Source organism: Vulpes lagopus, chromosome 3 (genome assembly GCF_018345385.1).
Source record: "Vulpes lagopus strain Blue_001 chromosome 3, ASM1834538v1, whole genome shotgun sequence".
NCBI classification, from domain to species: Eukaryota; Metazoa; Chordata; class Mammalia; order Carnivora; family Canidae; genus Vulpes; species Vulpes lagopus.
The window spans coordinates 106,947,573-106,970,136 of record NC_054826.1 but is presented as its reverse complement, the minus strand read 5'-3'; the positions used below and the strand labels follow the sequence as shown (position 1 = coordinate 106,970,136).

At 52.7% G+C, this 22,564-nt stretch overlaps 2 protein-coding genes across 7 annotated transcripts; one reads left to right on the top strand and one right to left on the bottom strand.

Annotated features, from left to right (window-relative positions):
- Positions 1–14: 14 nt before the first annotated feature.
- On the top strand, positions 15–3,104 carry HIRIP3 (HIRA interacting protein 3). The gene is made up of 7 exons (XM_041747278.1): positions 15–541; positions 619–739; positions 853–967; positions 1,199–2,184; positions 2,285–2,453; positions 2,537–2,635; positions 2,722–3,104. The coding sequence occupies exons 1-7, from the start codon at positions 477–479 to the stop codon at positions 2,883–2,885; spliced, it is 1,719 nt and encodes a 572-aa protein (XP_041603212.1). The 5' UTR covers positions 15–476; the 3' UTR covers positions 2,886–3,104.
- Positions 3,105–3,993: 889 nt separating this feature from the next.
- Positions 3,994–22,267, bottom strand: TAOK2 (TAO kinase 2). Of its 6 annotated transcripts, none has more exons than XM_041747273.1 (19): positions 21,501–22,267; positions 18,281–18,447; positions 18,022–18,093; positions 17,822–17,923; positions 17,261–17,306; positions 17,033–17,129; positions 16,768–16,881; positions 16,578–16,669; positions 14,456–14,549; positions 14,273–14,354; positions 13,299–13,466; positions 12,871–13,149; positions 12,542–12,703; positions 10,540–10,905; positions 10,256–10,459; positions 9,778–10,017; positions 6,464–6,676; positions 5,338–5,520; positions 3,994–5,246 (listed from the first exon to the last, which is right to left on the bottom strand). In XM_041747273.1, exons 2-19 carry the CDS (start codon positions 18,410–18,412, stop codon positions 4,725–4,727), a joined length of 3,168 nt encoding a protein of 1,055 aa, XP_041603207.1. In that variant the 5' UTR covers positions 18,413–18,447; positions 21,501–22,267; the 3' UTR covers positions 3,994–4,724. The 6 variants fall into 6 exon arrangements, with proteins under 6 accessions (XP_041603207.1, XP_041603208.1, XP_041603210.1 ...); XM_041747274.1 differs by having other exon boundaries at positions 12,871–13,131; XM_041747276.1 differs by lacking the exon at positions 3,994–5,246 and adding an exon at positions 5,658–5,765 and having other exon boundaries at positions 5,379–5,520.
- Positions 22,268–22,564: the final 297 nt, after the last annotated feature.

Here is a 22,564-nt window from a genome sequence, read left to right as displayed (position 1 = left end):
ATGTCATAAAGATGGCGGACACCGGAGGCACCTTTACCGATTCTGGTTGTGCTTAGCAAATCGCAAGCCACAAGACTTTACCCCAGGGACTCCTAGTCTTCAGGCGAGGATATCCTTTTTCATCTGTCTTTCGAAATCGCAGCGGCCTAACTTAGTGCCCGTGACCACGGACGGAAGCAGTGTCGCGGGTTGATTACGTTACACCCAAAGGCTACAGGCGACAAGTCGGTTTCTAATGAGAACTTTAAAAAACGATTGATTCTAAGAAAAGGAAGGAGCCGCAAGACTCTCCAATTACCTGGGGCAAGCAAGTTTTGTCTGGCAAGGTTCTCGGTCCAAGCGACCAGCCACCGACCCCCCAACGGTCCCTCCCCTCACGGTGCCACGACCGTACGAGTGCGCAAGCTCCTGTCAAACGCGGTGACGGAGGCCGAGAAGAAAAAAAGGCGGGAGCCACCAATTCCAGGTGGAGCAAAATGGCGCGTGAGAACGAGATGCAGGAGTTCATCTGTAGCTTTTTCCGAGGCCGCCCGGACCTCAGGTGCACTAGAGGCTGGAGTTGGGGTTGGAAAGGGCAGGGGCGGGACGGGGACTCCGTCTTGACACCTGTCTCCACAGCACGCTCACGCACTCCATCGTGCGGCGGAGGTTCTTGGCTCACGCGGGCCGCGACCGCCTGGAACCCGACGAGAAGCAGGCGTTGAAGCGGCTAGTGGAAAAGGAGCTGCTGAAGGTGCAGGTGTGCAAGGAGTCTGGGCCACGGGAGGCGGGTTTGTTGCGGAGGAGGAGGGATCTGGGAGGGGCTAGGGAACGACACTTTGATACACGTTTTGCCCTCTCGCGCATGCACAGGTGGATGAAGCAGGTGCCAGGGAAGAGAAGGTAGATCTTGCCAAGAAGGCAAAGAGGCCTCCCACCACGAGCAGTGGCCCCCAGAGGAAAAGGTTCCGTTTCAATTCGGAGTCAGGTTAGTGCCTTCTGCATAATTGGTTCATTCAAAAAGCATTTACCGTGTATGTATTATACCAAGGCATTAGAGATCGGCAGGAGGCCAGTGAGTTAGGAATCGGTCACCGGGGCGGATTGATTGGTAGCTGTTTCCTGTTGCCCCTCCATCTGTCAGAAGCAACCAATCCCAAGTGGAGGGAGAAGGGACAGGAGGAACCCATCCCAACCTTCTTCTCTCTCCACATTCCAGAGCCCAGTTCTGCAGCCTCCAGTCCAGACTGCTTTGGCCCCACAGCAGAGAATGAGATGGTGGCAGCAGAAGTCAGTCCAACTGAGGAGAGTCCAAAGCCAGCTTCAAAGAAAGCAGTTGAGGAGAGTAGTGATAAAGAAGAACAGCAGAGGGGCCTGACTGCAAAGACTGGATTAGAGGTGGAGAAGGAGAGCAGTGAGGAGGAAGAGGGCTCTGCCAGAACAAGTAAGGTCTCCAAGGAAGAGAGCGAGGAAGAGGAGGAGGAGGAATCTAAAGGCAGGATTAGGAAGAAACCAGTGACAAAGAATAAGCAGGCACCAAGCAAAACTTCAGCCAGTAGGAAGCAGGCAAGGGAGGAGAGTGAGGACAGTGAGAAGGAACCTACCCAGAGGACAAGAAAGGCAGAGGGAAAGAAATGTACTAAAAGCCACCAGGAAAGTGGAAAGGATAGCGAGGAGGAGGACACCCTAGCCAAGAAGAAAGACAACAGAGAGGAAGAGGAGCATTGGAAAGCTGGAGCCGGGAGCAATGGAGGGAGTAAGTCAGCGTGGGAGGAGAGGAGCTGTAAGCAGAAAAGCAGGGCAGCAAGACTGCTGGGAGACTCAAGGGACAGAGAGGAAGAAAAGGAAAAAGCAGAGACAAGTAGTGGAGATAACAGCGGGGGAGATGAAGAGTCCCTAGTGCAGAGAAAGAGAAAGGACAGGACCCCATGGAAGGGTGGGAAAAGGCAGAGTGGAAGCAGCGAGGATGAGGAAGACAGCTGGAGAAAGGTGAAACCAACTACTGAAGGCCCTGGAAAGACAGCAGAAGTGGGCAGTATCGGTGAGGCGAGTGACTCGGAGAGGGAGGTGAGTGACAGTGAGGCAGGGGATAGCCCTAAGCGGGAGATGGAGAATCAGTCTTCCAAGAAGAGCTCCAGAAGGGGCAGGACCCGAAGCTCCTCCTCCTCTTCCACAGATGGCAGTCCAGAACCCAAAGGCAGGAAGGTGAGGGTAAAGATAGGGTGGGAGGCCACCTTCAGGGAAGAGGGAGACCCTGACTGAGACCCTGAAGGTTTGGCCTGCAGCTGCCATCTTTCCTTGCCAGGCTGGCTCTGGTCGCCGTGGTGAGGACCACCCAGCTGTGACAAGGCTAAAGCGCTACATTCGGGCCTGTGGTGCCTATCGCAACTATAAGAAGTTGTTGGGCCCCTGCCGCTCACACAAGGAGCGTGTCAGTGTCCTCCGGGCAGAGCTGGAAGCCCTGGGCATGAAGGGTGAGGCCAGGTGTGCCCTGGGGGCTGCAGGAGAGGGCCTGGGCTGCTGGGGAAAAGAGGATCACCAATGTCTTTTACCCCAGGTAACCCTTCCTTAGAGAAGTGCCGGGCCCTGAAAGAGCGGCGGGAGGAGGCAGCTGAGGTGGCCTCCTTGGACATTACCAACATCATCAGCGGTTCAGGTGAGGATTTCCTCCCACTCCCCAAGAGATGGGGCTTAGATTTTCTCAGACAACTGATCTCCCGCTTTTCCTGCCCTCCAACCCAGGCCGGCCACGCAGACGCACAGCTTGGAACCCGTCAGGAGAAGCTGATCCCCCAGGGGAGCTATACCGCCGGACCTTGGGCTCAGATGATGAGCAGCCCCGTGTCCCACCTCCGGATTGGTCACATATGCGTGGCATCATCAGCAGTGATGGAGAGAGTAACTGAACTCCTCCTCTTCCAAGAGGCTTTCCACTTGTAGAAGGCAGATATGGCACTTGCACCCCCCTGCCCTCATTCCAATCTTTGCCTGCAAAGCAGAAACAGCTTTCTTCAAAGACTTTGCAACCCCCACGGACACAAGTTATTGGGATCCTAATTCTCATTAGTTTAAGGTGTTTGCAGGAGTTTATTTTTTAAGCCTCAATAAAGGAGTTGTTTTAATCACTTCGCCAAAACTGGTCCCCACCTGGGGCGCGTGGCTGGCTCAGATGGAGGAGCATGTGGCTGTTGATCTAGGGGTTGTGAGTTTGAGGTGTAGATTACTTAAAAACCCAAACAACAAAAACCTCGTCTCCATTCTCACTCCCTGTACTTTGAGCCAGGAAGGTGAAGAAGGTGGCCAGGGTCCTCACCCAGTCTGGCTCCATTTCCCCCAGGTTTTCCAAATGAAGTCCCAGCCTCCAGCCCCTGCCATCCAGTCTGCCACCAGGTTCTATCAGAGAAGAGTGTGGCTCCTACCCACTTCCTTCCACCCTGACCAGCAGGGCTCATCATCATCCTGCTTTTAAGCTGTTTTATAACCTGATGCCTAGCTGGGAGGAGGGTGTGAATAACTGGCCTTAAGAAAAATGTGAAAAACATAATGAAATAACTTGGGGACAGCTGGTGTTTACGTCTTCTTTCTCTCCCCTTCTGGAAACAGCCACTTAGTCCCTGGGCCAATTCTTTCGGCTTAAAGGGGTGGGTACAGGTTGTAGACCTGACCAATCCAAGTACCCCAGGCCTCTGGCTTCAGACTGAGCCAATGAAGTCACTTTAGGACTTTGCTGGCATTCTTGCTGTTGAGGCTGCTGCTAAGATGTAGGCTTAGAGCTGCCAGGAGCCTATGTGTGAGGTGAACCTTCTGAAAATGTTTGAAGCCAAAGCAAAGGGAAGTAGAGGCCAAAAACCTGATGAATTCCTTTAAAGTTTTGGATCCAGTCATGCTCAAAGTCCTTAAAATCATTGAAATTTTTAGTTACACAACCCAATACTCTTTAAACACAAGTAACACTATCACTGCCCACCAAGAATCCTTAATACACACCTTAGACAGAAAGGGTGAGTCCTAGAGTCTGTTAGAATAACCAACAGTTTATTAAAAGCTTGCTGTGGGGCTCTGTGCCAACCCCGTAGCTGGGAGGGGCTCCCATGACTGCCCCCAGGCCTGAGAGCAGCCCCTTCCAAGGTCCTTCCCTTGTTCCCCTGCCCCAGCTCTGATCTCAATTAAAAAAAAAAAAAAAAAAAAGGTAAAGGACAAGACGGCACAGGACGTCAGACAGCAACGGGGGTGGGGAATGGAGAGACCAGGCAACCTGACCCCAAGACCCCATCCTAATCCTTCTTTCCTAGAAGGCCTTTTCTTTCTGTTCTCCCCACCCCAGACCTGCTCTGCCACACCCCAGGTCTGGGGGTGCCTGGCATCCCCAGTCCACGGCCCCATTACAGGGGGTAGTATATTTCTCTGAATATAATATATCTAGACCCACCCTTCCCCTCCCCCAGGGGACCAGATGAATATTTGACACGCACATCTCCCTCCTTTCCCGAGGCTGTGATGGAGAGAGACCCTGGCACCATGGTGGGGAGGCAGGGGCTCCTGGTCAGCCTTGAGGCACCTATACCCAAGCTGGCCCTGGGCCACTGGCCAGCCCAAGAAGCTCATGAGATGAGGAGGTCTGAGGGGAGCTGGAGCCAACATCCTGTTCCCCACCCTCGGGTGGGCCTCAAGCTTACAGCCCTCCAGGATCAGGCTCCACCCACCCCTGCCCCTGCCCCCATTCATCTGCTCATCCACCCTACACTTCAGGAATAGAAGTGGGAGGAACCATTGAGGATGTGGGAAGCAACACTGGTGCTCCGGCTCAGAGGCCCAGGCACTGCAGCGGCAGGTGGGCCCACGTTATCACTACCACTGCCCCCCGATGCTGCCCGCCGGAGGGGCTGAGGGCTATTTCTTAGCAGCAGTAGGGCTCCACCACGGGGTGTCCCACTCTGTGTGGGGGGCCCCAGCCAGTTTGGGGGACCTGGAGGAGCCAGCAGAGAGGGCTGACGCCAGGCTGGGGGGGGCATGCCCGGAGGAGGAGGGCCATGGCTCCAATGTGCCCCTGATCGGGGAACAGGACGGGAAGGCCAGGCAGGGGCAGGGGGTGGAGCAGGATAGCCCTGGGCAGCAGCCTCGGCTGGGATGCCCCCCAGAGCCATACTGGAGAAGCCCAGCCTCATGCTCTCAGCATCGAAAGCCTCGATCTCACGGGCCTGCCGCTCGAGCAAACTCCGGATTCGCTCGGAGCGCCCTGTCTGCAAGGCCAGCAGCTCCTCTTCCACCTGGGACACCCAGAAGAGAAGTTAGCATGTCCAGGGCAGGAAGTGGGGAGCCTGCCCTCCCCAGTGCATCCCAGCGTCAGAACCCCCTTACCCGCTGCTCTAGCAGTGCCCGCCTCAGAGCCACCCTCTGCTCCAGCTCCCGCAGCTCCCGCTCATGCTGACTCTCTGTGCGGATCTTGATCTTGCTCTGGTAGGCATTGAGCAGCTCCAGCTCCTGTTGAAGCTGCTGCCGAAGAGCCTGGAATTCCGCCTCCTGGGTCTCATCAAGCCGCAGCTGGCAAACAGGAAGAACTAATTTTAGGGGCCTCCTCCCCCATCCCCACAATCCTCCCCTGCCCCAGGTAGGCCTGGGCCCTAAGGTTTCAAGAAGCAGCCAGTCTCAACATCTATCAAAATGAAAGGTCGTCATACCCTGTGACACAGCAATTACACTTCCAGGAATTTATCCCCCAGGTATACTTGCACATGTGCTCGAAGGTGTTCACTGAAGCGTTGTAATAGCAAAATACTGGAAACAACCTAAATGTCCACCAATAAGGGATGGGTTAAATAAATTATGGTACATCCATACCATGGAAAATTTTACGCTGTTTCAAAAATGAGACAGGTGTACTGACATGGAAAGATGTCCAAGAAATATTAGGTGGAAAAAGAACAGTATGTATAATACAAATCTATTTCTGTTCAAAATTTTATGTAATTTTCCAAATGGACATAGAATGAAAATCTAAAATATAATTACCAAGTTACCTCTGAGAGGTCGGATTGGGTGAGAGAATGGCAACAAATAGGGGCACTTTGACTTTTTACACTATATGTATTTTTTAGTTGGCCCATTCCAGTGTTGTAGTGTGATCACTCTCAGAGCATCAATCTTCAAAATCCTCCAGAAGTCTGAGTAAATTGGCCTGAGGGCCACAATCATTCTGATTTGCTCTCTGTTAACACATTAAACTAACTCAGGCCCAGGAAAATATTATAGCCACTTTCTATGGTGGTTCTTGGTAGTCAGGCTGGCTTTGTCAAGACCTTAAGAAAATACTTCAGAGACAATAAAACCATGGCAGAGAATACTAACAGTGGGAGAGTATCCAAGATTCCCCCAAGAATAAGAGCCCCATCTTTGCCCACACTACCCCATTCCCACTCTCCATAAGTAAGCCAGGCATACAGATGCCAACCTCCACCATGCTCCCTCCCAGGACCCCAGGCCTCACCGCCTGCGAGCTGAGCATCTCTGAGATGGACTGGTCGTACTGCTCAGCTAGGATCGCCAGCTTGCGGGTCTGCTCTTCCTTGAGCCGCTTAAGGAGGCTCTTGTGCTGAGCTTTTGGCGTGGTCTCCAGCAAGTGTGCCCGCAGGGCCTTGTACTGCCGAGTCTGGATCTTACACGTCTCCTGGAACTGCTTCTTGATCTGCAGCTCCTTAGACTATGCAGTGGACGGACCAAGGGGAGATGGGGGCAAGGGAGAGGAGGAGCAGGAGGAACAACCAGGGAGAGGGGGAGAAGAGAGAGAGAGAAGAGGAGACAGAAGCAGAGACAGGGAGAGGGAGAGAAACAGAAAACATGTTAGACAGAGGGGGCGGGGGGAGCTGTATACAGACAGACATGGAGAGATGGGATTGTGTTGAGAGAGATCAGGAAGATTCTCAATGGGCGAGAGATACAGGGTAAACAAGACAGGTTCCAAGAGCATGTTCAAAGTTGGGTAGACAACTCACAAGAAACAGCAGGAGAGTTCATGGACAGGGAACTGAAAATCTTTAGGGTACTGAGTGCACATGAGCAGCTCTGACCATGCAAAGAGGGAGTAAATACAACCCAGAGACAGAGCCAAGTGAGCAAAGAATGTGCATGGGACTGAGAAAACCGAGTCACACAACACACCCATGGAAGAGAGCAACACAGCTAAGGAAAGACAGAGGAAGTCCCAGGTTCAGCACCTCGGGGTGGGAGGGAGGGAAGGAGGATAAGCTCTGAGCAGAGAAGTGGATAAGGGGTAGCCCCATCTTGGGTCACGTCAGGGAAAGGGGCAAAGGAAGTGGCCGGAAAGGGCCTGACAAGTTCAATGGGCCAGCAGCTGCTACCCTGACCAGATCTCCACCTTCCAGCCCGGCCCCTCATGTACTCAGCTCCCACTCCAGGCCCACAACCATTCCCATTTCCATGGTCCCCCAAAACTCACCACCCCCTACAGTGGAGGGTTTGCAGTCCCATCCCAAGCCCTCTAGGGTAAAACCTAATGCCAGGAGAGAAATTCAGCTCCCAGACAGAAGGGAACCACATAGGGAATGGGTTGGGAGAAAAAGCAGGGTATGAGGGCAAAAGGACCCAGAACCTAAGGACTCTCTGGAAAGAATCCACCAATCAAGGAATTCTGGGACCAATAAGTTCTGTGGAAGCTCAACAGGAGCTGAGACCTCCCAGCTGGTGGTGGTCATGGCGCAATGAAGCTATGAAGGCAGAGAGGATGAGGCTGAGAAGTGAAAGGGATTAAGATAACGTAGATGGGGGTGAAGAGGTCATGGAACTGGGGGCCAAGGGTCCAGATTGGGGGCATACCCGGGAGGCTAGGCGGCAGGACAAAGCAGACAGAGGCAGCCTGGGCCAAAGGTACAGTTCCGCTCAGATATTTTATTTATGTTTGTCTTTTTTTTTTTTTTTTTGGTGGGGGAAAGGGGACAGGTTGGAAGGGAGACAGAAAAACAAAATCAAAGAGAGAAAAAAAAAAAACATGACTTCCCACCCACGGCCACCCCTGGCCCCAGGCCTGAGTTGATGAGGGTGAGGATGAGCACACACACAGCGGGAGAACAGCAATAATTTAGGGTGGGAGAGGAGTGTCAGGAGAACACAAAGTGTAACTTCTGGACTCCATGATGGAGGAGGCTGCCTGTCTAGAGGTCCAAAGGACTGGGGTATGGTGGTGAAGTATACTAAGGAAGGAGGGGTGAGAGGGAGGAGAGGATTGGGACTGGAGAAACCTTACTGAGTAGTGGGAGATAAAGTGCTCAATGCTCTAGATTCAGGCTGAAGAGGAGCTAGAGTTGGTTACCTCCAGGGAGGCAGGGCCCGGGACTGGCGGGTTCGGGATCGCCGCCCAGCTAGAGTTTCAGGCGCTGGCTGGCGAGAGGCAGGGGGTCCTAGCCGGCGCTGGCTGCGTGGCAGCAGCCGGGGGATACGGCTGGGCCTTTCACCCCGGAGCAGGCCCCAGCTGGCCAGTGTGTGGATGGCCCATGGGGGTAAGTGGGAGGCTAAACCTTGGCTGGCCCGCGCCAGGCGCCAGTTCCAGCCCTTGCACAAGGTCCAAAACCTCGACAACAGGACTAGTGGGTGACGGGCAGTGCGGGGATTACCCCGCCGGGGCCCAGGGATAGGCAGACGGCTGCGGAAACCATCCTTATTGGTTTTGGGGTAGAGTGCAAACAGGCCCCGGTCCCCCACAGCCCCACAGCCCTGTAGGGCACGAAAGGCCATGGGTGACAGGCGCAGCAGGGCCCGCAACCAGAGTCGAGAGATACCCCGGCGCATCCGGGGGCCCTGCTCCCGCACCCAATTGCCCCCAGCTGCGAGAGCTGCCAGAGGAAGAGCCAGGCCTGGCCAGGCTAGTAGCCAGGCGGCCCCAAGGCCCAGAGGAACTCCCATAAGGCCACGTCGCCAACTCAGACCCAGGACAGCCCCCAGTGCAGTGCCCTGGGCCAGGAGTAGGAACAGACTTGGGGGCAGGTGCAGAGCTGTACAAAGAAGTAGATAGGAGGCCCCCAGGCCCACCAGCCCCACCTCAAGGGCCAGCAGTGCTGCCTGCAGGCCACCCCCGCCCTGGGCTGCCAGCAGTGGGAGCAGCAGCAGAAGTAGTAGGGGCAGGAGGCCAGAGGAGGATCCTACTGCAAAGGAAAGGCCGGCCAAGAGACCATGGGACAGAAGTCCAGGGAGCTGGCTAGCAGGGCCGTGCCTCAGATGTGTTGGAGGGGGCTCAGGGGGGATGTCTGGTGAGGGACAGCCATCTCCAGGATCCCTTGGGGTCCTAATCGGAGCACCCTCTTCCTCTTCCTCCTCCTCCTCAGGGACTGGGGTCAATGCTGGGCCTGGGATCCAGCCAAGCTCAAATTCCTCATCCAGGAGGCTGCCATCCTCCTTTCCCCATAACCTCCACTCCTCGGCTGCCTCCTGGCCTACAATGCTCCTCTCCTGGGGTGCCGGGGATGGGACTCTAAGTTCTTCTATCTCCCCCTCAGGCAGACCCCATACTTCCTCATCAACCAAGCTCCTATGTTTTTGTGGACTGGGACTAGGGGTTCCTGATTCTTCCCCCAATATCCTCTGTTCCTCTGGCTCCAAGGTGGCCCCTTCCTTTCCCAGAATCCTTCTCTCTGGAACTGCTTCCTCCTCCTCTCCCAGAATTCTTTGGTTCAGGACTGCCTCCTGGCCAGATGAGCAAGGCTGCTCTTCTCTAGGGATGCCTGTGCTGGGTGGTCCCAGAGCCCCAGGAATGGGGAGCGGGAGGCCCGGGGGACGCTGGCCTGCACGTACTTTGAGGCTCTTGGGCTGCTGGCGAACCTGGGCCGCGTGCTTCTGCCGCAACTCTTGCTCACGCCGCTTGTTGTACTCCAGCTGGTTGCCCAGCTCCGTCTGGTGCTGCAGGCGGGTGAGCTCCGCCCGTGTGCGCTGGACGGCCTGGAGCTGCCGTAGCTCTAGCTCCCGCGTGGCCTCATGCTGCCGTAGCAGCAATGCACACTCCAAGTCCTTCTGGGTCTGCTTCTTGTTCAAATCCTGAGGCAGAAGGGAGGCAGGGCCCCGAGTCTGGTCAGGAAGCCTTGTTGGTGTCAAGAGAACCCCAGGACTCCTTGGCAGAGGGAGCCAAGTGGTTTAAGGGAGTCCAGCTTCTGGCTGGCCTGGGAACATAAGCCTAGGGAGCTATAGCAGGGTCTGACAGACACAAGGAAATAAGGGGTGTGGAAGAGAAGCCAAGCCATAACATGAAAGAGGGCAAAGGGGGAGAGCGGCTTACTTCCCGCAGCAGGTCCTGGTCCAGGCTGTGACGAGCCAGCAGCATCTTGCGCTTATACTGGCGACACTGAAGCTCAAAGTACTGGCGCTGCCTCCGTAGCAGCCCTGCCTCCTCCTCCGCCTGGCACTGCTGGAGCTGCTCCTTCTGCCGCAGAAGCCATTCAGCCTTCTCCCGCTTGGGTGTGCTGGGGTTCTCCTGAAGTTCCTGGGCAAGGCAGTGGGAAGGGCAGGGAGTCAGGGCGCCTCACCCACCAGGCCCTACCCACTGCTGCAGCCCCATCCCACCTCTTTTAGCTGCTCCTTCCGAAGTTTGTAGGTTCGCTTCTGTGCCTCAAGGAGGGCGGCCAGCTCCTTCTTCTGCTGCCCAAGGATATGCTGCTGGAACTTACGCTCCTCAGCCTGGGCAGCTCGAGCCTCCTTCTCACCAATGGCCTGATGCCGACGGGACAGTTTTTCTGCCTCAGCCCCAAAGCCAGCCCGCTGGGCTTCAAGCTCCCGCTGCAGCCTTGCGCTGTGCTCCTCACGTTCACCCCTCAGCCTCGACTCCAAGGCCAGCAGCTGTTTCTGATGCTGTCGTCGCATCCGCTTATAGCCGCTCAGCTGCTCTCGTAGTGCTGAGTCCTGCTCATGCTCTTGGATCTGGCGGCTGACCTGGAACAGGAGAGGATGAGAAGTGGGACTCAGCCCTGCCCCATTTCATTAGCACACACGATTGTCATGCTCTATCGGAGAACATGTGTTTCAGACTCATGGGTTTATTTATTTTTTTAAAAAGATTTTTATTTATTTATTCATGACACACACACACAGAGGCAGAGAGAGAAGCAGGCTCTATGCAGAGAGCCCAACGTGGGACTCGATCCCAGGTCTCCAGGATCACACCCTGGGCTGAAAGCGGCGCTAAACCACTGAGCCACCCCGGCTGCCCAGACTCATGGGTTTAATTCGCATTTGCTGCTTTCCTCACATGTGGCCCCTCTGAGTCTGCCACCTCCCCGGGATGATGGAGATACAGTCTACTTCACAGATTGGTGAGACCCGCACAGGGCCCAGCACAAAAGTGGAAACAATTCAAATTAGTTCAAAATCAGACATACCTGGGGCCAACTCCCAGCTCGGTCACTTACTAACCATATGACCTCAAGCAAATTCACAACACGAACCCTCAGTTCCCTCATCTGCTAAATGGGGCAATAATACCTTTTTGTAGGAAGCTGTGGAGATTAAATGTGATATAGATGTAATAGTATTTAAAACACTCTGACCTAACAAGTATTGGCTTCCTCTCCTTTTAGCAAACACTAAGGACTCATTCATTACATAGAGGATATGGAGCTGGGCCATGAGATGTTGGGATTATCAAGAACACTGGGCCTGGATGTCCCCATCTGAGGTTTGGAACTCAGGCCCCATTGTCAAATGGGCATTAATTCCAACTAGTCCAGGTGGCTAAGTCCCTGGAAGTCACAGACCTTTTTGCACAGCACCACAAAGCACTAAGCATCACAGGATCTAAAGAGCTGTCCTAGCACAATAGTCAACCATAAGCATTAGCCTTAAGAACATATTAGACCAACCAACAGCCTCTAAGAAAATAGATGTTGATGCTTGCAGCTAAGCAAATACATAATCTAAGTGTTTATTAGAAGTATAGATGAAAAACTATGTTTTATGAAAAGCCTATCCATCTTTTCCTGGAAATGGAGAAAAACATCACAACTTGATTTTAGGAGGAACAAGGTCCTGCTTAATTTGAGAACCACCAAAGGTGCCTTGAACAAGCAGCACGTCTGAGTCATAACTGCCTCATATCTCTCAAATGGGCATGTATCCTCTCTTTCCAGAGGAGCCAGAAGGCTGAGATATAGATATGGGTATGGGCCTGAGAGCTAATCAATGGTAGGGGGCAGACACTGGCCACCATTACTTGCCTTCCAGGGATATAAAATCCAGCACACCTATCATCATGCCATTTAGAAACATCACAGCACAGGGATGTGAAGCACCTGGCTGGCCAGGAGCCTCGTAAAGGCATCCCAGAACATGCTACTTAAGCATGTATGAAATGGAGTGAGAGTTTACACCAAGCTAGGAATACCCACATTGGGCAATATGACCAAAACAGTCTGTTGGGAGAAGAGAGTGGGAAGGATTGAGGAGAGAAAATGGTGAGAGACAGCAACAGAAAGTGAAGGTAGAATCTCAATCCAGTGCCACAGGGGGTGGGGGTGGGGGATCATCTCAGGAGTTTAGGGTATCCAGGCTCAGGGAAAATGGCTGCACTTACCAGGGAGGCAGTACGGATGGTGGCAAAGTGGTCCCGGTTGCGGCAGTAGGCCCGGCGGCGGGCAGAAGATGTGGTAGAGGTGGGAGCTGGGGCTGCTGGAGGCTGCAGAGGGCCTGGGGTCATCTCTGGCTGGTAGGGGTCATCATACAGGTTGTCAGAACCCTAGAGGAAGGGAAGGTGAAAGGAATGCCCAAGGTTCAGAAGTCACTGGGCCCAAAGGGAGTTCCCTGGAGACCCAACCAGACCTAGAGGAGGAGCAATCACTCTTGGGAGGGAGAGCTGGGGGTCAGCCTCATCACTGTCAGGCCTACTGAGGGTGAGATACATACCGGTAGTCGGTGGATGATGGAACTATGGGAAGTGACCGTGTGCTCCCCCTCCTGCATCATGGCCATCTCTCGGGCTTCGGGCCCTTCCTCTTCTTCCTCTTCCTCTTCTTCCTCCTCTTCCTCCTCCTCATTGTCTGAGGCATCTGCTAGGCTGTTGACTGAACTGCTTTGGCTGGAGGCGCTGATGGACATGCTGGGCACTGAGTGGCTACTCTCTAGACTGGTCAGTGTCCCAGCTCGGTGCATGTAGGGCTCAGCCTCCTGTGGACAGGGTGCAGGCTGTTGGGCAGGGAAGGACAAGGGGTGTGTATTTGGAGGTAGCACAGGGAGACAGAGGGTAGGAAGAGGGATAGGGAAGGTGAGCCAAACAGTTGCTAGGAGGCAAGAACAACAGTGGTATAAAAGGGTGGCATGCTAAGCTGGGTCACCTCCTCTTCCTCTGGGGCCTCAGCACCAGGGCCATTGGGTGCCTCTTGGAACAGTATTTTCTTCATCTTTCGGTACTGCAGGTTGTCTAGCTCTCGCACAGCATCCTTGGTCCTCTGGATTAGGTCCATGATGACTGTGGGTGGCCGCTCCCGGAGCACAAAGCGGTGCTGAGGGGAGAGAATGCTGAGGCCTGCTGCCAAGCACCTCACCTCTGCATGTCCCATGGACCCTGGAGTTCCCTCTACCCTGAGATACTTCCCTGGGGCCCATGCCCACTAGGAGCTAATGCTAGTTTTGTCCTAACCCTTGCTCCCACATTAACTTTCACCACCCAATTACTACTCCCCAGCCAGGCTCCTGTTCCTCCAGGCACAGTTGACAGACAAGAACAGTCAAGAGATCTGGATTGTAGTCCAGGTCCTCCATTAAAGTGCTGTGTGCTCCTGGACACGTCATGAGGTCTCTCAGGACCTCATAAAGTATCCCACAATTATAAAACAAGGAGATCAAATTAGACTGTCTACATCAGTTCCCAACTCATTTGGCTCCCATGGATCTGTGAAGGGAATGCAGGCCCCTCTACTCTCCCCTTTGAGAACTCAAAACACACCTAAGGGAAATCATACATTTACCCATGACAAGGCTACACAGGCTTTTGGCTTGAATTACATCAGATCAGTGTGGTAACCCTGGTTATCGCACGCAGACCAGAAGCTCTGGCTGGCAATTATATACATCTTTGATTAATAAAAGATGGGAAAACAAATGATTACTTAATAAATAAATAAAGGCAATCTAGTAGACAAAATCTTTCAAAACACAGGGAGTCCACTGGGCACTGGGAAGGGGGGTGGGAATTCATAAATGAAGTTATTGGTGGAGAAAGAATTGGGAATCACTAATTTCACTGAGGGGTTTTTGTGGTTCTAACAGGCAACAATTCTAGGAGAATACTAGGCCAGAGAGCCCTTACCTTCAGAAGAACCTCTGAGGTTGGTCTATCTTGAGGGATTTTCTGAAGACAGGAGTCAACAAAATTCCGGAAGTACTCAGACCTAGAAGTCATGGGAGGAAAAGGGAGGAGTGGGGAGGGTATGAGCCAGACACCCTTACCCTATATAGCCTAACCCCTGGGCCCAGGAATCCCAGTTCTCACCAGTGTCCTGACTGGAGCACGGGGGACTCGTTCTGTGCAATGTGGTATAAGGCACTCATCGCATTCATGTTAAACAGCGGTGGTTTCCGTTCCGCTACAGAAAAAAGTCAATAGGGAGAAGGTGAGAGGGGGAAGGTGGGCAGCGGAGGCTGGAACGGAAATCAAGATTTGGGTCCACATTCCAGCTCCCTGACTTCCTCATTGCAAGACTCTGACCAGTATTCATAATCTCAATTAATTCCCTCTATAAAATATAACACCCATCCTTTCCCTGGCACACGGTAGACCAGGGATCAAAGAAAACAACATATGCATGAGCACCTAAGAAGGCAGAAGAAAGCATATTCATCAGCCCACCTAACATTTATTAGGTGCCAAAAAAGATAAAAAAACTTGCTAAGTATTATGGGGAAGGTAAAGAAAAACAAGAGACCAGGCCCTGTCCTCAAGAAACTTCCAGTCTAACAGGGAAGATTACACACATCTGAACAAGTTTATCAGGTTTCCTCTATAAGGAGACAGAAAAATGGCTGGAAGCTGGCTGTGCCTGCTGGGTCTTCCAGCTGGTACATGTGTAGGGGATTAGGGCAGATCTTCTGGAAAAAGGGATATTGGAGCTAGGCCTCAGATTGGAAGTTACAAACTAGAAGCTCCCTGTGGCCCAGACAAATGCCTTGTGTTGTTTATGTTTTTTGGCCTAAACAGTGATTTTTAAATTCAATTCCAACCTAACAAATTAATAATAATCTAAATTTCCAGTTTCTCCTAAAAAATTAGATCTGGTGAAAAGGAGCCAACATTCCTGCATAATGATGGGCTAGAGCTAAGCAATAGCAATCTGCAGTTTGCCATAGCCTTCTCCATACTGTTTCTCTGATATGGATTATCAGCTGCCATTTATAATCAGGACTGATGGTTTCTTCAATAGTAGAGAAATAGTTCTCTGTGTTCATGTCTCTACCAAAAACTGGGAATAAAAAGAACAGCTCTCAATTTTTCTTATACCTGGCCTACTTCACATATTTGTGCCTGGCTGTGGCCACAAATGACAAATGAAGACGTGGAGATGGAGGGAAAGGGTGTGCCCAAATCTTGGACTTTGGGCAAAAGACACAATACAAACCAAGGCAAGAAAGTGGAAAAGTTCATGGCACACTCAAGGTGTGGTGCTCATGAAGGGGAGAGCCAACCTTTAGGAAGCAGAGCTTGGTAGGAGGAAGGGTTGGGATGGTGTCAGTCTTGAAGGCAGTGGGGAGCACTTATGGCTTTGAGGAAGGAAGCGAAGCAACAGCACCCAGCTAGGGCAGATCTCTCTGACATAAGAGAGTCTGGAGGAAAGAAGAAACTAGTGGGATAGGACAAATTACTGCAGGAAATTGTTGTTAAGAGGCGCTAAAGGCATATCTTTCTTGGGCAACTATCTACCTGGCACTATGCTGAAGGCTTTACAAACATTACCTCACAAATAGTTGTTTCAGTAGTGTAAGCTGGCAGACACGAGAACCTTGACAGGGCTCCAAGGCCTCATGAACTCACTTCAGCCTAACTCTCTGGCCTTCTCACTCACTGCTTTTTACAAGTCATTACCTGCAATATTTCAAACAACTGAAGCTAGTATTAGCTCCCCATGCCTGCTTTTCCCTATAGTCTTCATACAGCTACTATTTGTCTTATGATTCTGCTTAGACTTCTCTGCTATAAGGAGATTGTCCTCAGCCCCTGAACTAGGTCAAGTCCCTTGTTTTATGGTTGTACTGTTCCTGTAACTTCTCCATTCGGCTTTTATCACACTGAGAGAAAACATGCCTATTTCCTCAACTAGAATGTAAGTTCCACAAGAGCAAGAACCTTGTTCACTGCTATAACCCCCCAAATCTCCTAGTATAGCATGGCACACAGTAGGCACTCAAAAAATATGTAGAACTAGAGTAGTGAACAGGAAGAGAAGAATGCTCCAAAATCTTCAGGTCTAAGAGCTGGTAGGATTTGACAGTTGCCTGAATTGTGGATCAAGGGCAGAGTCAAAATGGACAGGAAGCTTGAGGATGAGATGGTATAGACATGGTAAGAGAAAGAGAAATAAGAAAAAAGAGGAGGAAGGAACGGAGAATATCATCCTTACCCAGCTCGATGCAGGTTATCCCCAAGGACCAGACATCCACCTTGCCATCATACTGCCCCTCATCCATTGCCAGGATCACCTCCGGTGCCATCCTGGGAGAAAGGTCAGGAGAAAAAGGCTGATCATCCACCCACTCTGCCAACTCCTGCTCCCAACATCCTGGGCACTCTCTCCACTCACCCCTACTCACCAGTACGGGGTGCCCACAAAGGAGTTGGCAGGTGCCATGATAGATGCGGAGCCAAAATCCCCCAGCTTCACCAAGCCTGGCTCTGATAGCAAGATGTTTCCAGCCTTCACATCCCTGCCAGAGACAAAGCACAGGGATAAGGCATGCATCTGAGGAAGGGTGGACAGGGGCTTTAGCACCAAGTTTCCAAAAAGGTCATAGCCCAGCTGAATGAGGAATGATGTAGAGTGCACCCCCTCCCAGCCATCGTCAGTGCAGCTTGTACCTATGGATCATGTTGTGGGAGTGCAGATAAGCCAGGCCCTGAAGGGCCCCGTGGGTCACAGCTGCAATCTCCACCTCCTGAAGAGGCTTCTTGTGCACTGGGGAGCGAGGGAAAAACATCAAACTGAATGGAATCCAAGGGTAGGACTGGAACAAACTCCTGTGGTCCCTTCCCCTACAGTTTCTTTGCTCTTCTCCCTTCTCCCACTTGTTGGCCAGAACCACTTACCTTCTAGAAGGTCAGAAGCTGAGCCCAGGCAATACTCCATCACGAGCTAAGAAAGGGTGGAGGGTCAGAGATCAGCATATCTGGCCACTCCTTGCCCCATCTGCCTTGGGCAGGGAGCCAGAGAGCTTCTTTGCCTATCCTCCACTCAGGCACTGTCCCCCTGCCCCCCACCCCTGGAAGGCTGGTGGTGGTAAAGACAGAGGAAGGACAACTAAGAACATGAAGTAGTCATGGGAGAGTCCAGAGAGTCAGCACCACCTCTAAAAACAGCCCAAGACACCACCACTCCCCCATCTGAATCCCTTCAAAGCCCAATACTATCTCCATTTTGTCCAGCCCATATGGCCCTTTCCAACTTCTAACAGTTTATGCCACTTCAAACTAGCCTCTCCTTTTAGACAGCCATTGCTCTTCATGGGTTTGTCTGAGGACTCAAGAAGTTGGGGGAAACTTCCCTCTTTCCAAGGTCCCTATAATGACACGTGGAATAGGGCCTGCCTAAGAGACTGGACCAGGACAAGGATGGGGGCAGAGACCAGGTCAGTCAGGATGCTAGCTCACCCAAGCCGTGTGCTCCCTCAGGTAACAGCCCCGGTACTGAATGGTATTGGGGTGCCGGAGTTTCTGCAAGAACCGCACCTCTTTGATGATGTCCTGCCACTTCTAAAAGGAGGTCAGGGGAGGAGAGGCTTACTCAGCCTGAACATTGAGACTGGGGTCCCCCACCCTGCCCCCCACCAGTCTTGTCAAACCTGACACACCTCATTTGACTGCTTCCCACTGTAGGACATCTTCTTGATGGCCACCACCTCACTATTCCGGACATCTCGGGCCTAGAAGACCAGACCAGAAGGTGGTGAAGGCCCCTGGTGAGAACTGAGCAGCAGGAAGACTTGTTGGCCCAACAGGAGAGGGCAGGAAAGGCTGGTGTGGTACAGCAGTGTAGAGGGCTGTTTGGAGGTCCACAGCGTGAAGAATGCAGTGCCCATCCCTACCCCATTTTCCTAAGCCCCAACTCACAAAGTATACGGCTCCAAAACTGCCATGGCCAATTTCCCGGAGATCAGAGAAGAGCTTTTCAGGGTCATCCTTGAAGAAGAGCTCAGCCACATCAGGGTCCTTCAGGCTCCCGGCCCGGCCCCCAGCTGGCATGATGGCCCCTGGGGGCCCTGAGAGTGAGGTCTGACCTGCAGAATGAAAAGGGGGACCCTTAGAGCAAAGATGGGACTCTCAGAGAGAGAGGAAGGGGCCTCTCAAGTTTCTGCATTCTTCTCCCCTAGTTCCCTGATGAGGGGGAGGCACCGACAAGGAAGGGCAGGGGGGAGATCAGAACATCAAAGCTCCAAAAAAAATGAAGTTGCCCTGGCAACCAGAGCACGGGGGCCGGGTCCCTGGAGTCCCTAAAACTGCTAGGAAGACTGAGAGCTAAGCATCCTCACCACCCCCCAGCCCTCAGTAAGATCCATTTTGCTACAACCCTCACTTCTCCCAAGAATAAAAGATCCCGCCTCTCAGCCAGAACCCCAGATTCCCAAGTGTCCTGTCCCACAAGTCCCATACCCCAAATATTTCCAGGCACCTTCCTGTTCCCCTTGGCGTCAAGGCCCCCTCCTCCCTCAACCTCTCACACCCTGGAAGAGAGCAGGAAACAGCCAGGCCGGAGGCAGTGGAAATCCGGCCATTGTTAGAGAAGTGGGTACTGGCCCAGAAGGGCCAGAAGACTTGCTCTCAAAAAGGGCCTGGGACGGGGAGGAGACCTAGATCGGGATGGACAGGGATAGAAACTGTCTTTCAGGCCTCTCTGTGATCTGGGATGCCTTATTTGCTCAGTCCAATTGCATACGCCATCACGCACAGGTACAGAATATTTGCAGTGTACGAATAACATTTATTAAGCATGTACAGTAAGCACCTTACATGGATCTCTCTCATTCAATCCTTACCGCAACCTTATGAAGTATTACTATTACCCCATCTTGCAGATAAAGAAGTAGGCTCAGAAAAGTTAAGTGACTTGCCCTGGTCCTCTACTGCTATGCTTTTAGAACAGCCCTGTGAGTAGGGCTAGATAGTGATCACCATTTCACAGATGAGGTGACTGAGGCATAGAAAGAAAGCAGGATTTCTCTGTGGTCAGAGAATAGGATCTTCTCTCAAGTCGGGCCAGTGTGCTTATTATTATCTTAGCAGCTCACCTCAAGCTCATCAACCTCCTCCAAAAAGCCTCCCTTGACCTTTCCAGCCTTTGGGGAGAGCTCCTAGAGCACCCAGACCAAAACCCAGAGAAAGCTCCTGCAGTACAAGGAGTCAGGGACCCCGCCCCTACCCCCAGGGAATTCCAGGCCAGGCTCCAGGCTAAGCACTTGTTGGAATTTAGGCACAAAAGAGCCTTCAGCAGAGTCGGACTCCCAGGGCAGAGTTCTAGTTCTTTTAAAGCACCTAACAATTTAGCATGTAATTATATTCTGTCGTGCATTGTTTCCTGTTGTGTTGTTAATTTTGTCTCCTTAGCTCAACTGGAAGTTGGAAGGCAAGAAGTAAGCCTGACTCTCCGGTGGGCCCCCAGGGTGCAGAGGGCTCAGAATAGCCTAGGAGATTGATTGATTGCCCTCAGCCAAGCCCTCAGCAGCTCCCAAGCTGCTCAAAAACAGGCCCCTCTCTCCATTCTCATGCCAGCCACCCTGCCAAGCACCCCTCACCCCACCATACACCCACACACAAAGGCAGGTGCTCACAACTTGTTAAAGCAATCATCTTGACCTCTTTACCTGCACCCAGCCCAGAATGCCAACCCACGACCCCACGCCACATGTAAGAGATGCCAACAAAACATCACAAGAGGCCTCTTCTTCAAATAATGAACATTTGAGCAATTATCAAGGTCTGTGCTAAATCACAGCCACCTTCTAAAATGGACAATATCACCATTCACCAAAATGAATATCACCATTCTTCAGATGAGGAAACCCAAGTCTGTCTGTCCCTAAGCTACACTACCAGTACACCTCATCAGCAACATACAACAACAGGGTTTTGAGTAAGTTCCTTATACTTGGTCTTCTCTTTGGTAAAATGGATTATAGCATAGGGCAGTTTTGAGATGTTTTAAATGAGATCTCATACCTACGAGCACTATGCAGACACTTAGCATACGGTTTTTTATCCTTCCCTGCCTCCAGGGTCACCACAAAAGGATTTAATACTTTGGGGATCATCCTACCCCAGCAGCTTGGCTTTAACTGTGAAGAGACACCACGGCTATCATCTTGTCAAAAGAGCCCTCTCAGGAACCCAGGCCAAAGAAGGGAATCAGGGTAAAGATGAAGGTCACAGTAGAGAGAAAAATCCATGAGACAGAAGACAGGAACCAGAGCCTCCCATCAGGAAAAGCTTCTGAGTATAGCCCTCCTAAAAAGAAAGCTCTTCTCCCCCTCATTCTTAAATCTTACCCCAATTCATTCTCTTCTGGATCCCTGGCCAAGAAGAGATGTCAAGAGACAAGCATGGAGCAGGGGGGCAAAACTTGATCAAGAACCTGGGTTCCTGATTCTGTCATTGTGTGACCTTGGGGAACCTCTCTGGGCCTCAATATTCTCAACTGTAAAATGGGAAGACAGCAATAAAAGAGGCCCCCACAGGATGAATGGGGGGGTCACATGAGAGAACAAACGTAAAGCACTTTGTAAATGACAGATCACTTGACAAATGTATGAGATTACACCATCAGCAAGAGGTTGGAAGGTAACGATATAGCTGAGGAAAATATTGCCAGGCATTCCCGAACACAAATACACACACACACTTACTTCCTTGAAAGGACAAGAAATCACTCAGACCATTCCTAAAAAACAGTAAGTGGACCCACCACAGAGATCAAAGGCAAAGGAATCAACACCCCAAAGCATCCAGAGAAAGGTGTATAGTCAAGGAGAACAGGTAGCTGTGAGGGGCAAAGTGAACCTGGGAGAAGACCAGAAGAGTGCAAACCCATCTGATTAGCTCAAGCACTCTAGGGCGTGACCCCCATGACATCAAAGACCCTGTCACCTGAGGTCCCCCATCAGACAGATATAACGAAGGAAGAGGAACAAGGTGGCAGCAGAAGGCCAGAAGCTGACCACTAGCCCACTGGGCTTCATCCTGAGGAGAGGGCCTGCCCAGGCTCGGTTCCTCAAAAACGAGCACCCTTTCTCCTTAATGCTAGACACAGGGACCCGCGCCCCTGCACCCCGTGTCTCACCTGGTAGGGGTCACTATGGTGCCCCAGCGCTTCCGCCTCCTCCTGGGGTCCTCCAGCGGCTCTGCCAAGCAGGGAGAGGGGCAAGGAGACCTTTCCCCTTGCCACCTCTTCCTCGGCTTTCGCCCTTCCTGAGGGGCGGGCCCGGGAAGCCTCCCCTGGAGGGGAGGGGGTGACAACCTGATCTGACCTCGCGGTCCAGTCCTCCTCCTCCTCGAGGGCGACAATTGCTGAATCCCGGATTTCTGGTTGTGGGGTCTGAACCCCAGATATTTGAACGAAGGGAGGCTGAATTTGATATCTGAACGCGGGGGCCTGAACCCCGGATACTGGTGCACGCACGGGCCTGAACCCCAAATATTTGAAATCCTATGAAATAGAGCCCCAGGTTTAGAGAGGTTGGGACCCGGGTCCTGGATATGTGGAGTCTGAGGGGCTGATACCCGGATATTTGAGAAGCGAGGGGTCAAGCCCGGAAATTCGCGACCGAAGGGCCTGAGCCCCAGGTCTTCGGCCACCGACAGGGGGCCCACCCCGAGGACGTCCGGCCGCACGGCCCCTCTCACGCCGGGGTCCGAGGGTGACAGCCCTCACTCCCGCCCCGGCCTCCTCCCTTTTCCCTTCTCTCTCCTGAGGGCAGCTGAAAGATTGTAGCTAAGGGCGGTCCCCGCGCCTTCTCTCCCTGTCCGCTTCTCAGTCTCAGTCTCTCTCCGCACCACAGCCCCGATCTCGTCCCGGTCTCCCTCTCCCTCTTCCTCCCAATTCCAAGATGGAGACCGGGCGGGAGCGCGCAGGCGCGGTAAGGACGCCGGGCCAAAGGGGGCGGAACCCCCAATGAAATAGCCCCGCCCCCCTATCCTCACTGCCGGGGCCAGGGAGATGGGCAGCCACCGAGCCAGAGTGCGCGCGCGCTCCGCCACGCGGACCCTGGATGGGAGGAGGTGGACATAAGGGGTAGGCTTGGAGGGGGAGGAGCTCAGCACGCAGTCCGACAACTGGTGGTGGAGAGGACTGCAGCGCATGCGTTCGCCCCTCCTTAGCGCTGAGCCCGAGCTTGTTGCTAGGGG